At 44.1% G+C, this 15,771-nt stretch overlaps 1 protein-coding gene across 3 annotated transcripts in view; it reads left to right on the top strand.

Annotated features, from left to right (window-relative positions):
* Window positions 1-15,771, top strand: part of ADAMTS17 (ADAM metallopeptidase with thrombospondin type 1 motif 17) — a 259,492-nt gene that overhangs the window by 166,409 nt on the left and 77,312 nt on the right. For all 3 annotated transcript variants that reach the window (XM_074966538.1, XM_074966537.1, XM_074966539.1), the window contains one exon: window positions 8,046-8,126. In XM_074966538.1, the coding sequence (XP_074822639.1) occupies window positions 8,046-8,126 (81 nt within the window). The remainder of the gene's footprint in view (window positions 1-8,045; window positions 8,127-15,771) is intronic.

Here is a 15,771-nt window from a genome sequence, read left to right as displayed (position 1 = left end):
GAGAGCATGTCACAAAATATTGCACGCAACTTTTGCAATTAAAAAGGAACAGCATTGGTATAATTTTGCTATACCTCTTATATCTGTGTTGGAAGTGTACGTTACATCACTAAATCTATAGCTCATGCCAGTGGTGAAACCACTGCTCCATCTTCTACAACAGTTCCCGATCTGAAGATCGACAAATGTATGCCTAGTTTACAGTTTCACTGCTTCTCTGTCTCCTGCAGGAAATGGGAATTACACCCTGGTCATTTTAGATGGGAAAACCATTCTCCATTTCTGTAGTAGCAGTGCTAGCTGGAAATAAGTATCTCTTAGGTTTCCCTTCAAAAACATCTATCTTTGTTATTTACGGATCAAAATCACTATGAAACCTCATGCAACAAAAAGACTTGACCCAGATAGATGATAAACTTCTGGGTTCCTGCCAGAATTTGAAAGTGGTATACATCTGTTTTCAGTTAGGTAGGCTGCTCTCAATACATGCAGTGACTTTTCCCCGTGGCAGATCTGTAGGAACTGAACGTTCTCTGCTGATTGTCAACCAGATGAGTACAGCAGGGATTCCCCCATCTCTAGAGACGCTAGATAATCAAAATAGGATGACAGGGCAGATGCGACAGTACCCAGAGGAGATGTTGATCATTAATATTATAATGTACAAACCTTTATTGCACCCTCATTCTTTACTGAATATCTGGAACATGTGAGAGAGAGAGACGCATCAATCCTATCTAAAATGTTACTTCTCCATTGAAAATACTTCATTTGCCCATCTTACATCGTTGTACAAATAAGGATTTTTTCCAGCGATTATACTATGTCCTGACACATACATTAGCTACTTTTTTTTCTGCAAAATAGTGGATTAAAACACTATGTGAAAAATAACCCGAAATATTGAGATCTGTGTTGGGCAAAGGCATATCTTCCAGGTTGGAAATCGTATTTGTTTCTATTTTAAACTATTTCTTACCTGTGTCACTGATAACAGCTCAGACTGTTAAAATTCAAAGAATGTTCAAAATTGTAAAAGTTTTGCTATTTATTCTCTCTGCTTTTACATTTCTCTCAGCATAGACAGTGAAATTAGACATGTTGGTTTCACTTATGGTTCCAGACCCCGATTCCGCTTAAATGTTATGCCCTGTGAGTTAATCTGTGGTGTTCAATGGGACTTCTCATGTGCATAAGTGTTTTGCAGGATCAGGACCTTAGTCAGTTTCACATTCTGTGTCTCATGCACTGGCACAAAGCTGCAGTGTTCAGGTTGCAAACACCACAAGGAAACGTGTATTTGTTTCGGAAAATTCTGTGGATTTTCTTTAAAAATCAGCATCTTAATAATGTTTAAATTCCAAGATTTTACAAAGCCTAAATTTTGGGCCAAATGTGACTAAGCAGCATGAATCATGATTGCAGAATCAGGGCCTGGATATTGAAATCATTACCGAAGAGAGTGGCAGATCCCTCATTGACTTGGTTTGATTTGGGTCAAGCCCAAAGCCCCTGTGTTAAGTGTGTCGATTTATGATTTCAGAAGAGAATAGCTGTGAAATGTCAAGACGTTGATTGTTAAGAAGTATCAGTTTGAGAATTTCACCTACAACGTTTGGGCCAGATCCTGCAGCTGCTGTGCACGTGGGACTCCGCTGACTGCAGGATCGGTCCCTGTATGTCCTGTGATTGCAAACCATGCTGTTGAGCTCTCTTAACTGGACTAAACCCATGCCAACTCCTTTCTGTTTCTCAGTAACCAATAGTCATTGTAAGAAGGTTTCCACGTGTGTGATGGCAAAAGCAAAGGCTGTTCCCAAGTGTTTCTCGTGTAAGATGCCTGAATGCTGTGTGTGGTGTCATTGGGTAGCTGTTGTTTGGTGTTGGTTTTCTGTCCTCCTCCTCCTGGTTGGATTGGGTGAGGAGACTGCATTGTGTAAAAAGCCATGGATACACTTTAAAGCCTTCTACATTCAGCATAACTAGCCTGAATTGGAAAGACAGCACGTGGGTCCTTTGCCTTTTAAAGGAGCTGCCTAGCCACCAGAATACCATGTTTGTCAGCCCGCTATCAAGTTCTGCCCCTGTTTCTTCTCTTCCACCCCATCTCTATAGTGCCACAGAGTTTTCAGAGGTTCTGCACACTGGATACTTGTCTCCGCACTAGGCCTGTTGGTCCCTCTGTTTCCTGGGAACTAAATTTACCCCACCCCCAAAGCACAAACTTTGTTTTAAAATTCATCTCTGACCTTCTGACATCCCAAATGGTGTTCCAAGTCATGTTCTGCACTTACGCCAGATCCTCAGTAATGTATACCGGAAGCCAATGGAGCTATGCTGATTTACACCAGCTAAGGGTCTGGCCCTTCTCTTCCTCCTTGTAAGATTCCTATCCAGATTCCAGTGCCATACAGGTCATACTTAGAGACCTGCCCCATGAGTCATTTTTTCACATGTGCATCTGTATTGCTCTTCCCTGGCCAGATGAAGATGCCCTCTGTCTTGTGACCCAAAAGAGAAGCTGCGGTTGTTTGGCTTATGTTTTAAGTCAGTACTCCAGATGGCAGTAAATAATTAAATGAACTAGGCCAATTGCTCTTACAATAACTTTTCTTCATGAGCAGTTTCTGTTTTTAATATGGTGACGAAATCAAACATTTTACGCAGGATTTTAACCTTGACAGTAGTGCATTTAAAATAAAAAGAAAATTGAGAGATGGTGCTTTAAGCCTGGGAAGGTTCTTCTCTCAGCATGTGCAAGAAAATTCTGTTAATTGGATATACAGTCAGGTGATGAGAGGCAGATAGAAACACACAGCAGTGGGTCACTTACCAGGTTTCAACCAGCTATCCTTTATAGGAAGCATTACCACCAAATTGACACTCGGTAGCAATATCAGGAGGCTTTGAAATCTGTCCATGGCTTCACGATGAAATGATTTGCCTCCAGGCTAGCTACCCCATGGCTGGAAGTAAATGGTGGGTGGATACTGTGTGAGTAGGTACCTACAATTGGTAATCGCCAGGATTCTCATGCGCGCAAGAAGATAAACTAGTCATTAGTCTTTTATTTTCTGATCAGCAACAAGAATTATATTCGGTACAAAATCTAGTTAGAGGGACAGTGGATTACTGAGAGGATCAGTAATGAGGGTGTGGAGGTTGCCACCTGTAGGCTGACAGTTGGAATTCAGCCCTGACCGATAGTGAGGGCAAGTCATTAGCATCTTCTGACTGCTCAAAAAATGAGCTCTTAAGTCTCAGTCTAGTGTCTAATGGATATGTTTCCACAGCACTGCCGCAATAGGTACTGACTGGCACTCTTATCAACGGGAACAAGGACTGAAAGAGCTATGGAGACTGCCCTTGCCACCCCAGGACAGTGAGGATGTCTATGCTGTACATGTTCAGCAGATTAAAAAAGGGGTGCAGTCTTTACAGCTCTCAACTTGGGACCTTGCAGCAGGACAGCGTCTAAAAGTCAGGATAGTGCAGGGGCTTGGGTTTTGTTCTACCCATGCTGTGATACACCCCCAGTAGGAAGATACAAAGGTACATTGCTTAGAGATTAGCACTTGCAGCCATGGGGTAACATCTGCTCTACCCGAGATTTGTCTTCCAGTAACATCCAAACCAGTGTTGTAGTAATTCAGTTCCACGTTGAAATTCGTGCTAACCTCTCTCTCCTCTCTGGGACTCATAACACTGCCTAACAGTGGGTTCTCCTGTTTGAGCCTGCTTTCCTCTTGCAAATCTCTCCAGTGTTTAAGTGAAGAAACAGTAGCCACCATACATGTATTAATCTGCTTGATGACAAAGCTGCCTCTTTGTTCTGGTGTCTCTCCTAATACAAGTTCACCATATATCTTGTATCTAGGACTCACTTCAATCCCGGCCTTATGTTGCTGGGACACTGATGTAACACAGATTATCCAGAAAGATTGTTGCATGCCAAAATAGCTGTTCCCAAGGTGGAGCACAGTACGTACAGCTCTAGAAATGACCAAATAATGAAATTCCTCCGGTTATACTTTCCAACCTTCATCTTAAAAGTCTGACTTTTGGATGAAATAACTAGAACCACTGCCTGATTGTTGCCAGATCTCATCAATCTTTATGCAGCTGCTCACCTAAACAGAATTTTAACTCAACCTTGCAGACCCCAGCATTGCAAAGAGTTACCTACCCCCAGGTTACCTAACAGATCTTTGACAGTCTTTTGACTCTGGACTAACATTGAGCTTTCTGTTGTGCTTAATAGCTAATGCTTGATAATCTTTCTGGAAATCTGCAGTTTACAATTTGTAATAAAAAACATGCTTCAAAAACCATGGGGATGTTTTTAAGGGGCAATATTCTCCAATATTGGGATTATAGTCTCTTGAGCAACAACATGTCACTAGCTCTAAAACCCAGCTGGGAGCAATCTGCGTTTATATTTGTGGTGAGTTTGCATGTATGGTGTATTTAGTGCATTTGCAGTAGGATTTTGACCACTGATTTACACAGTGTTGCTGGCTAAGAGCTCCAGACACTTTCAATGGGACATGCCCAAGGAACCTACTCTGTCCCCCGACAGAACATTTCAAAACTACACAAGCATATACCGACGTAGAGCACTACTTGGTTCCCTAAAGAAAACAAAATGTTAATAGTTGGTTCTGTGTCACCCGATCTCAGAAAGCTAGTACAGTAAATTGTTTTGGTTTTTTCTTATTCAGGAGCTGTGAATACAGCCCATGGTGCCATCAGTCAGGATTAGAAATTACATGAGGAGAAAAATCTGGTCTCAGACCAAACTAAATAGTCTTCAGAACTAATACCCTGTTAATAGCTTAAACTCAGCTATTTACCATTTCAAAGGTAATGTACAAGGCAGCGTTTCCACATAGTATTTTCTCGCACCGCAGTGGTGAAATGAGAGCATATTTGTGGCACTAGCAGAACCTCAAGAGTAACGCCATGCCTCTTGCACCGCAAAAACAGCGGGACACGGGCGAGGATACCGCTGCCTTAGGGGTCTGCTCTGAAGCCCCGTGAAATCAATGAGAGCCTTTCCATTAATTTCACTGGTTTTTTTGGATCTGGTCATTGCCGAAGGTAGTTCTGAGCCTTTGATTTCAAAAATCATCATCATCATCATCCACAGTAAATACATCAACAAATACGTGATACTTGGGCATGTTCCAAAGTGGCTTCCTAACATGGTGGCCAGGTGTGTTTCCAGGGTACATTTGCAGTGACATGCTGTCATTAATCACTCTGCTGTGGGCTCGTGTCTGATAGTAATAGTTGGTTGGGTTTGAATGCAGATGCATGGGGTGCCACAAGGGATGTTTGGCATTTTAGAACGTGCTGCTCTTCATGTAATTTATTCCAGCCAACAAAAAAACAACTCCCAGCAGGATCCAGCCTAATGTCCGACATCTGTTTTCTTTGATTTTTATAGATTTCACAATTGCCATAAAAGCCAAACCCTGAAGTAGTGAGTATTACTGATGGAGCATGCGTTGTAATTAGCAGAATGGGGAATTCATCAGCCTAACATGAGTGGAGGTTCTTTGTTCAGAATCCTGTTTTCCCTTTATTTTGATTCTCCCTGCAAAGGATGACTGGCTGACTTTCAGAAGTAACCGGAGCAGGGGAGAAGAAAACAAGAGAGATGATGCTCTTGGGTGGGGAAATAAGGAAAAGGACCCAAGCTGAGGGGAGTGAGGAGAGGTGGTAAAATGACAATACAAATTAGTGTAATGTACCAGAACAATAGGGGCTACCTTAAAAAGATGAGACACTAAGGAGGGAGATGGTTGTCATTGGCCAGATCATCTCCCAACCTACCACCAACACCCCAGTGAGAATGTTTTGTACAGGTGATCTAAAAGGGGTTGGGAGTGGGAAGGAATCCATGTGCCCCATTAATCTGGTGGCTATGCAGCTGCTTCATTGACACTACTGTGGTTGGTTAAGCCAATGGGCTGAGGCCCCTGTGCAAACCCATAAGTGAAAGGCTTGCAGGCAGGGGTTAGGTGTGTGGGATCTATATAGTGATGGATTCACTAGCCACATCCAGGCCACATCCCCAGGATACTGCCTCCACAGTCCATGCAGCCACAGAGAGAGGCCCTTTGTTCTGTGGTGTGTCGCTCTTTCTCACTTGCTCAGTCCAGAACAAAGCAGAACCATGGGAGTTCAGCTGCATTTAACAAAAAAAACCCCAAAGTACTGCCGAATTCTAAAGGAATAGACCCAAACACTACTCTTACACTACTGATTCTCCAGCATTGTCCTATTTTTATAGGGGCAGGTCTGGAATAGGGCCATCTCACTTAGTACATATAACAGAAAAGGGAAGGTAAAGCATACAGAATAAGCTATTTAGTGTTTTAAAAGAAGGTGAGAAGAGCCAAAGAAGGAGCCAAGTTACACACTGAAAAATAAACCATCTTGCTAATTAAAAAGAATCAAATCCTAGTCACGATGGTTTCCAAGGTAGTCTCATTGCTTCATATTTGACACTGGTATTAGTAGCTTGCATGATGACAGGTTTCAGAGTTGTAGCTGTGTTAGTCTGTATCAGCAAAAAGAATGAGGAGTCCTTGTGGCACCTTAGAGACTAACAAATTTATTTGCGCATAAGCTTTAATGGGCTAAAACCCACTTCATCAGATGCATGGAGTGGAAAATACAGTAGGAAGATAGACAGATATACAGAGAACATGAAAAGATCATTGATTTGTCTCATTAAAGTTGGTAACGCAACCCGCATCTTTTCATGTTCTCTGTGTGTGTGTATATATATATATCTTCCTACTGTATTTTCCGCTCCATGCATCTGATGAAGTGGGTTTTAGCCCACAAAAGCTTATGCTCAAACAAATTTGTTAATCTCTAAGGTGCCACAAGTACTCCTTGTTCTTTTTGGTATTAGTAGATAGTTTGCTTTTTGCCTATCACTTAGACTAAAGATAGGGCTGAGCCTCGAAGTTTGGAGCAGAACCTACACGTGAATGACGCCAAAGGTCAAGAGTGCCACTGTCTTGAGGTTTTGGTTTTTGCCCATCTCTAAATTGAACCATAACATTTTTGAGGGGGTTTTAAAAGCAATAAATAAGCCACATGTAACTTACAAGTATCATTTTTTATGTTTTTACAATAACGTTTATGTTCTCTGATAAACAAACAATTAACCCTTATGGAGCTGAGTTGTAATTTTAGAAGGATAAAAACCAGTTGTGTTCTATAGAAATTTCATAGGATTCTATAGAAATTTCTCTACAAACCTAGAGGGTCAGATGCCCAGATGATTTAAATTGGCATAGTTCAGGGATCCGGCCCATAGAAAGTATTGATGAATGAGATCAGTCCTAGAGATTTTTTTTTAAAAAACTATCCTGTAGAATTAAATCCTGGTTGTAGAATTCTGCAGCTTGGTTTAAAAGTTCTAAGGGAAGGAGGTTGTCGTCGATTAAATTATATAGGACTGTTTCATAAGGACAGACATGCAAGTGAAAGCAAACAGATTTATACCAGTTTTCATCATCGACTCCTGCAATGTTTTAGTTTTAGCAGTCTCCCAGATAGCTCATTCTTCTGAATGATCATGCAGGTTATATCCCAAAGAAAGCCTTTTCAGAACAGCTGACACCAATGTTTTCATTTCAAAGCACTGACACTTCTCTTCCCATGATGTGCCTTGTAGCTACTGGCAAGCACACCTTTGCTTCAGCTTCCAGTAGGATCTTAACGTATTCCGGTAGATGCCGCACATGAACAAAAATGATGCAAGGGAACAGATTTAATAGGCCCAGCCACAAGCCAGAACAGTTGCAATTAAGGAATACATACACATTTCCCCCTCTCCTCAAGCTGTAATGATTAGCCCTGGCTTGAAACTTGGCTGCCAAAGCAGCTACTACCTTTCGAGTGTTTCCCAACCATTACAAAAGCTGGAGCGGAGTTGATTTTTTGGGGGATGATACTAAATTACAGAATGCCTCTGGCTGGCTGTGGGATACTCTCATCCATGTGCCCTTTTGTTGCCCTAGGTTATATTGAAGCAGCTGTGATCCCTGCGGGTGCTCGACGGATCCGAGTGGTGGAGGATAAACCTGCCCACAGTTTTCTGGGTAAAAAAGAAAAATGCTTTGATTCTAAACTCAGTGTATGCTTCTGTTAAGCTAGCTTTTGTCTAAATGATCAATAGGAGTAGTTAGGCCACAGGGTTCATCATTTGCAGGAATTGCCTGCTAACGTTTCTTTCTTATTGCGATGTCTCACCATTTCTGTGGCGGTTTGCTCAGCGTGTTAATATCGGACAGCAATAGGGGGGTGTTCATCCTGAAGGAATCTCAGGGCATTTTTACATGCGTAGACGAGTCCCTGACATGCACTTTGCTCTGGGGTGGAATAGAGGAGCTGTCTAATAGCACGCAACAACAGTTTAGGGGGAGGAGTATGGAAGAATGGGGCATTCAGATGAAACAGCAGCCATTTAGGTAGGAAGAGCATAGCACCCAGTTCAACCTAGTAGTGAGGAAGGACAATGCAGCTGACTCCCCCAACACACTTACCATGCTGCCAGGGCCACTCCCTGCAGTACGAGGTTGTCATTTTGCTTTACATCCAAGACCCAGCCCTGCTTAGCTTGTGATTAGCCCACAGGCCGAGATGGGCTGGCTGCAGCCATAGATCCAGTACTAATATTATTTATTCTAAATTTCTGTGAGGCAGCCAACTGAAATAATGGGCTTAGTCCTCCCCTCATTTACACTCCTGCAGTTCCACTGAAGTCAGTGGCATTGCACCTGTGGAAGGGAAAGGAAGATCTGGCCCTGTGGGAGCCCAGGATATTTGCAGGGTCAGCAAATTCATTATAAAATTATTAACCCCTACAGTTAGGGCTGTGCAGTTTCCTTGTAAATTATAGCTAACTGTAGAGGTAGATACACTATAGTTACGTCTACTACGGTACATATATGGCCCCATCCTCATAGTATCATCCTCGTATCACAAACGTTAATGCATTTATCCTCAGAACACCCCGTGAGGTAAGGAAGTGTTGCAATCCCCATTGCATAGATGGAGAACTGAGGAACAGAAAGACTAAGTGGCTTGCCCAAGGCCTCACAAGAAGTCTATGGCAGAGTAGGGGATTGAATCCAAGTCTCTGGCTGGCACTCTAATCACCGGACCTTCCTTCCTCTCATCCAAACATATAGATAGATTCATGGTCACGTGGAAACACTGTTGCAAGCAAGGTAACAAGCTGAGCTGAGCTTTTCACTGTTTTACACTGTGCCACAATTTCATGTCACGTTAAGGCAGGAGAAGAGAACAATCAAAGCCGTCCCTTACATTTGTTGAACCTTTGTGGTTTAAAATTCCAAGCAGGTTCGCCTCAGGATTTTTGTTGCTATCGATAAGCATGTACGCCCCCTGAATCCTTTATTTTCTGTCTATTTACCCGTCAGTTTATCTGGCTCCCCTCAGCACAATAACTGAGTGCTTCCATTAGGGCCCGGTCCTGTAGCCTTTCCTCACCAGAGTATTCCCATTTGGGATAAACTGGGATTAATGGTTGTTTGGGTCTTACTCCGACCACTCAGTGAATTACCACCTTACTTAGATATTGTACCCCTTTCCCATCCACATGTTCTGTCTCTTCCAGGGTGAGCTCTTCGGCGCAGGGACTGTGCCCTCTCTGATTTTGGGTGCTACCGGAACAAATAATAGAGAATGGTAGTAACTCCACATAGGTGAATGACCATTTTACGCCCTCTTTTTTACAGAAGGTGGAAATGAGGCACACAGAGGTGATGTGACTCTTGCCACGGCCACAAAGTGAGTCAGTGGCAGAGCTGCAAATGGAACCCAGGTCTCCTGACTCCCAAGTGCTCCTTCATCATAACCCTTTTTCTTAGATGCCAATTAGTTGCAAATATTAGGATACAAGATGCTGCAGAAAGCTTTCGCAGGCTGATTGTGTCTTAGGATTTTTGCACTAGTTCCGCTATTTTCCTGGGATGGCACCAGAATTGGCAAGAAACACTCAGCAAGAGTGCTTCTCCTGGGCTGTCACCCCATCTGCCCTATCTACCTTCTTGAATACATACCACGTGATGAATAAAGCTAAAATGCAATTAAGAAAAAAACAGCCCTTGTCATTCAACTCTGAGGTGGGCTGTGCCTTGTATTATAAAACCGGCATTTGTGCCACCATTCCTTTGTAGGAAGCATGTGTCACTGTTGCTATTATTTCTGCTCATGCGGCAGCCAGTTTTCTGGAAGAAGATTACGCCTACACATAAGATGTTTGACATATCGAACCATTGGTGGAACAATAAGAGCCAGTGTTTCCTCGAGCTTTGCAAATACTGGGCTTTTGGAAGCCAGTCTTGTTTGATTGTTTCCATGGGATTCATATAGAATGTTTATCAGGGGGTTTTAGTTTTATCCACTGGAGTTCTAGTACTGAGAAGCTTGCACTGAATATGTAGGGCTAAAGTCGGTCCTCAGTTACAATGCTGTAACCCTGCTTACTTGCACAGATGTAACCTCTACAAGTGCTACACCAATAGGTTTGGCTACGACTGAGAGCAAATTTTGCCCCTGCATGCATCTACCTTTTCTAAAGATAAGAAATACAGTTCAGCTAAAATGAGACTGGTTCCTTCCCACAGATCTTCCTCCAAAACTTGAACCAATCCAGTTTTGAGATTCATAAAGGTCCAAGCAACTTTTCCTGATGTATTTTCCATTTTTGCACATCTCTGGCCTCCTGCACCTGGGAGCAGGAATGCTGAGACACCTCGAGACAGGGATCTTCCCACAATACTTGCAGCCCATTTTTGCAGAATGGGTTTAAATGTCTGTGCCTTTACATAAAGGGACGAGAGAGTTTTCCCCCAGCTGCAGTGCATGATGATGATCTTGCTACACTGAAGTTTCCCAACATTATTTCAGCTCTGTAGTTCATGTTCAGTAACCAGGAGGATCTTACTGTGTCTTCCAAAGCTGTCTGTCTCCAATGTCCGTGATCAGACAGGAAGAAATGGGCAGTGCCTTGTTAATCTAAACCCAAGGATAGCAACAGCAAGTCTCCAACAAGATAATAATTGGGGAATCAAATTCCAGGCACTGTAGCTTTAATAAGGCACAACGGCTCTGCACTCATTCTAACACAGGGTCTAACTTTGGAAAGATTCCCTGTGTTAGTTTCACTCATAAAGCGTAGTCCAATCAGGACTCGTTTCCACTCAGGGCTGGGTGCAGCACTGTGGAACCCTGCTTAATTTGGAATCATTATTCCATTTGCTGGGAGCAGTTCCGGAATAATTTCCCTCCACCTACATTCAACCCACGCTGGCTGGCTGGCTCGGCTGGCTTTCTTGCTAAAGAACCACCTTGAACAGGAAACGCCTCGGCGGCTTGCATCCATGAGCTCGGAAGTGAGTTGGAGGAACTGCGAGTGGAAATAAAGATCTGACTGGATGCCAGGTTTAGGATTAGGTTGATTAGTCAGTTCCTGTCTTCCAGCCTGAAAGGAAAAGAGAAGTTAAGGGCTTTTTGGTTTTGTTTAATCCTCTACTGTATGATGTTAAGCCTCAAAACCTGCACATGAGACAAGGCAAATGCCTGCTACCTCCTGAGTGAAACCCATCCCAGTGGTAGTCTGACCTAGCTACTTACAGTTAACCATTCCTGTAGACACATTCCCTCTCTCCCAGAGATCACAATGTTAGAGAGACAAGACATGAGATTCAGGTCAGGTGAAGAGACTTGGTTTGGTGATTGGTGAGACATTTCTGGTGCAATGGGAAGATGCTGGAGGTTTTTGATGCTTGTGAATAATTGACTTGATATTGAGAGGCAGCATGATCCCATGGATAGTGCACTGAACTAGGAGTCAGGAGACAATGAGTTAGATTCACTGTCCTTGTTCTGGACCCTTTGAGCTGTAGTCTGGCCACAACTGCAAGTTGAGAATTCCCCTAAACGAAGGAAATTGTAAGCCGCTGCTGGACTAGAACCTGGGACCATGGGGGTTCTGAGCCACTGACCATCCGCATCGCCACTGGATGCTTAGGCTTGGTTTCCCCTTGAGGACCCCATGAATCTGGGTTCTGCAGGAAGTCCTGCCCAGCAGGATCTGAATGGTGGCCCCTTCCAGCTCACTGATTGGCTGTTGCTAGTTTTTAAACCAGGAAGCCATCATTGAGATTGGCTGTTGCTAGTTTTTAAACCAGGAAGCCATCATTGAGAGCTGTCTGAGCAACCACACAGACTGCCTGCCTGCTTCCGCTCCAGACCCTGCTTGCTGTAGATTCTAAACTCCAGCTTCTGAGCCTGGTTTGTTCTCGACTTTGCTATTTGCTTGCTGTCTGTAACCTGGCACCTGACCTGACTTCCTGATATCCTGATTCTGCTATTCACCTCCCGCCTTCAACTTGGTGCCTGACCCCCAACTTCCTGCTATCCTGACCTGCCTCGACACTGACTCCACTACTCAGTTTCTGACTGCAACTTAGCAACTGACCAGTGCCCACGGCCTGGCCCTGACAGGAATTCACATTTGGTGTAAAGCTGGCAGAGCTGACTCCATAAACCATCTGCCACCCCCACCTTGGTGAAGGGTCAGGGTCAGAGGTGGAGTTATGTTACTGTTATTCACAGCAGGCATATCATCCTGGGAGTACCACAGCCAACTGCCATAAATTAGAGTAACCTTTAGGTGCTCTAGTTTACACTGAGGACAGGGCTGACTGAGGATCAGGGAACCATAATCTGTTTCCTGATTGAGCTCTCCTGTCCACACTATCAAGCAGATCTTGGCAGAGAAGAGAATCTACCCCCTCAGTTCTGTTCACAGCTCTGACCTGCTCGGTGACCCTGTACACAAATTCTTCACCTCTCTATGACTCAGTGTTCCTGTCTGCAAAATGGAAATAAGGATACTTCCCCTCCTTTGCAAAATGTTTTGAGAATCCCTGCTTGCAAAACACTCCATGCGGTAAGAGCTACATGTTTTCTGCTGTTCCTTAGAACTCGTTTTGCTTGGATGCTAGCAAGTGGGGATCAAAGCCTGCCAACCGTAAGACTCCCTCAAGTAAGACATGGCCATTCCCTAGATGGAAGACCCCAGAGATTAAGCATGGAGTGCTGATGTTTCAGCAATGGGCGATCTTCCCTCTGAATCAGAACTGATCCCTAGTCTTCAGGAGCTCAGCATGCTGCCTTTCTGCTCATTAAAGCTCTCATGGACCTTTTCACAAGAGTAGGCATGCTTGTCTCTGTATCTCAGTAAGTAGCCATCTTACAATAGAGATCATTCCATTCCACCCATGACTTTAGTTGGATACAGTATTATCCCTGAGCTGGTCCTGTTCAGGGCTGCTCAGAGCCATTGCTTATGCCAGTTTCAGTCTGCAGCAGCGTGGGATGCTTTCTGGTGGTGGGTAAAGTGGTCCCTCAGCGGCATTCTGGGGCTTCATAAAGTTTTCTGGGGTTTGCAGAAGGCACTTTGTAAATCGGTGAGCAAGAATGTCATGGGGTTAGACAAACAAGCCACGGAGAGTCTTGTTGAGCTGTGCTGCTTGCAACACATAAATACCAAGAGCTAAGTGTGCCCTTTCGATCTATGCATGGTCTTGTGAGAATCTTGTACTCCAGTCAGGGAGTTGGGGGTGGGCCTCAGTAACTAGAACCCCTCCACTTACCTTGGATCCTTTGGGGCTGAGCAGTGGACAGTCCATGGTGGTAGTGAGTACATGGGGTGGCAGGCAGGGTCAGGGGAGATGTACATTTTTCCTCCTCCCCACAGAGCTCAGACCAGAAATGTAATACAGCCTAAGGTTGCGCCTTTCCGTGGCCCCTCTTCTAGGACAGGGATCCTCTTGTGGTGGGGGTGGGGCGTTGTGGCCAGCTGGAAAAGCTATTATAACACACTCTACTGTAGAGCATGCCAGGGACCCAGAGAAAGTGTTGAGGCACCAGCCCTCTTCCGGGATCTCTTTCAACCTTCTCCAGATTCTCTGGATCCATGAGGCCAGACCTATTGCCAGTTCCACCAGGGGAGTAAACTCTGCGCCCTGTCAGAACACTTTGGTAAGAATCCCCATGAAGGAGAACCTCACAGAAATTTCCTCCTGCTCAGCCCCTCCTGTGCGAGGGGACAATCTGGCCTCTAGTTTCTTGAAGCACACCTCTTAGTAATAGCCGTATTTTGGACATCAAATGTTGCCTGACTACTGAGCAGCCACAGGCAAGAGCAGGTCTATAGGCAATGGTCTCATGTCATTACAAACATGACTCATGCTAGATTAATGCCCGCACTCCCAAAAATCAAGTCAGCCATGTCTTGCCATTGACGGGGAGGTTCATGTCCTGACCTTCTAAGCATAGTAAAGAACAACATGGAATGTAACGAAGGCTTCCAGAGCTTGCTAGTTGGTGGGGCCTGATCCAAAACCCAAGCAAGCAAGTGGGAGCCTTTCCATTGATTCAACTGTGTTTTGGGTCACACCCCTGCTCATTTAGTTAATTAGAAGCAAGAGTCATAATTTTGACAGAAAGTTAATAAACTGGGTCTCAATCACTAATGGTTAAGAAAATGTTATTAAAGAACAGTCTGGCCAGAAGACACAGTTAACCTTGAAATTAGAAAACTATCCAGTGGGTGAAAAACACCCGCAGACTACTCTGCTCAATAATACCCAGTATCTGGATGGGCAAAACAGTTTGGATACATGGCACTTGAATCTCCACAGAGATTGTGGCCTGGAATTTTCTTCCCATAAAATCAGGCTTTGCCAGCTTGCTCCTCTACTTCCCGGTACGTTTGCTTTCATCCCCAAATCCTTGGAATAACATTCCCTCCCCAGTAATCTGGAAGTCTCAAAAATTAATTTGAAAAGCTGCAGTTGTTCAACATCCCCACGGACGGAGTCGTCTTTCAGTAGCTGGAGAGTTGAAGTAGCATTTGTACATACAGTTGCCTTTTCTGGAAGGAAATAGATGAAATTCCAAATACCTTTGCCTCTAAATAGTAGTTTTAAATGACTGACTTCCTGCTGTCTTGCTTTTACAACTGGGTTATTTTATGGAGAAGTTTTCTTTATGGTGCTGTCCTGATGTACACAACCCTTCCATTAATGTCAGTGGGATATGAAAGGGAAACAGGTTTGGACCCCTAGGATATGTCTACATTGCACACTGAACCTTGGGTGTTTTATCCCTGTGTAGAGATACTTTCTGAGACTTGGGTCCAGGCCCTGTTATTCTGCAGTGTGGACGTAGGTCAAGCTGCAGACCTGAATCAGAAGGTCTGCATGGTGCAGCCATTAGCATGGCTCTGAGATCCAGGTCTACGATGCAACGTGGATGCTCAAGCATGGGCTTGGAAACACCGACTCCACAAGGCCGGGTCCCACAGACCCAGACTTAGTGTGCAGCATAGGTATAACCTCAGAGCTGTGAGGTATTTGTTAACTGATGGAGGCCTTGTTGATTTGCGGTTAACCCGTAAAAGGGCCTGCTGCTAATCCCATCAATGTAAAGGGAAGGACTTTGATGGGCCTTTAGATCAGGCCCCAAATTAATAAACTGAGTCCCTGTATCCAGCCTTGGTGTATTGTGCCCAGACATGAGAGTATATACATCAGTCTGGACACAATTCTGGAGCTCAGTGAGAGATTTCACCTAGCAAACCTACAGGGCTTTAGGCTCTGGCTAAAACAGCACTTTTCTGTCCATCCAAATGGATGCTTGTGCTCA

This window comes from Natator depressus, chromosome 10 (genome assembly GCF_965152275.1).
Source record: "Natator depressus isolate rNatDep1 chromosome 10, rNatDep2.hap1, whole genome shotgun sequence".
In the NCBI taxonomy this organism is placed as follows: domain Eukaryota; kingdom Metazoa; phylum Chordata; order Testudines; family Cheloniidae; genus Natator; species Natator depressus.
Note: the sequence above shows the minus strand (reverse complement) of the source record. Positions and strands in the feature narration are given on the sequence as shown.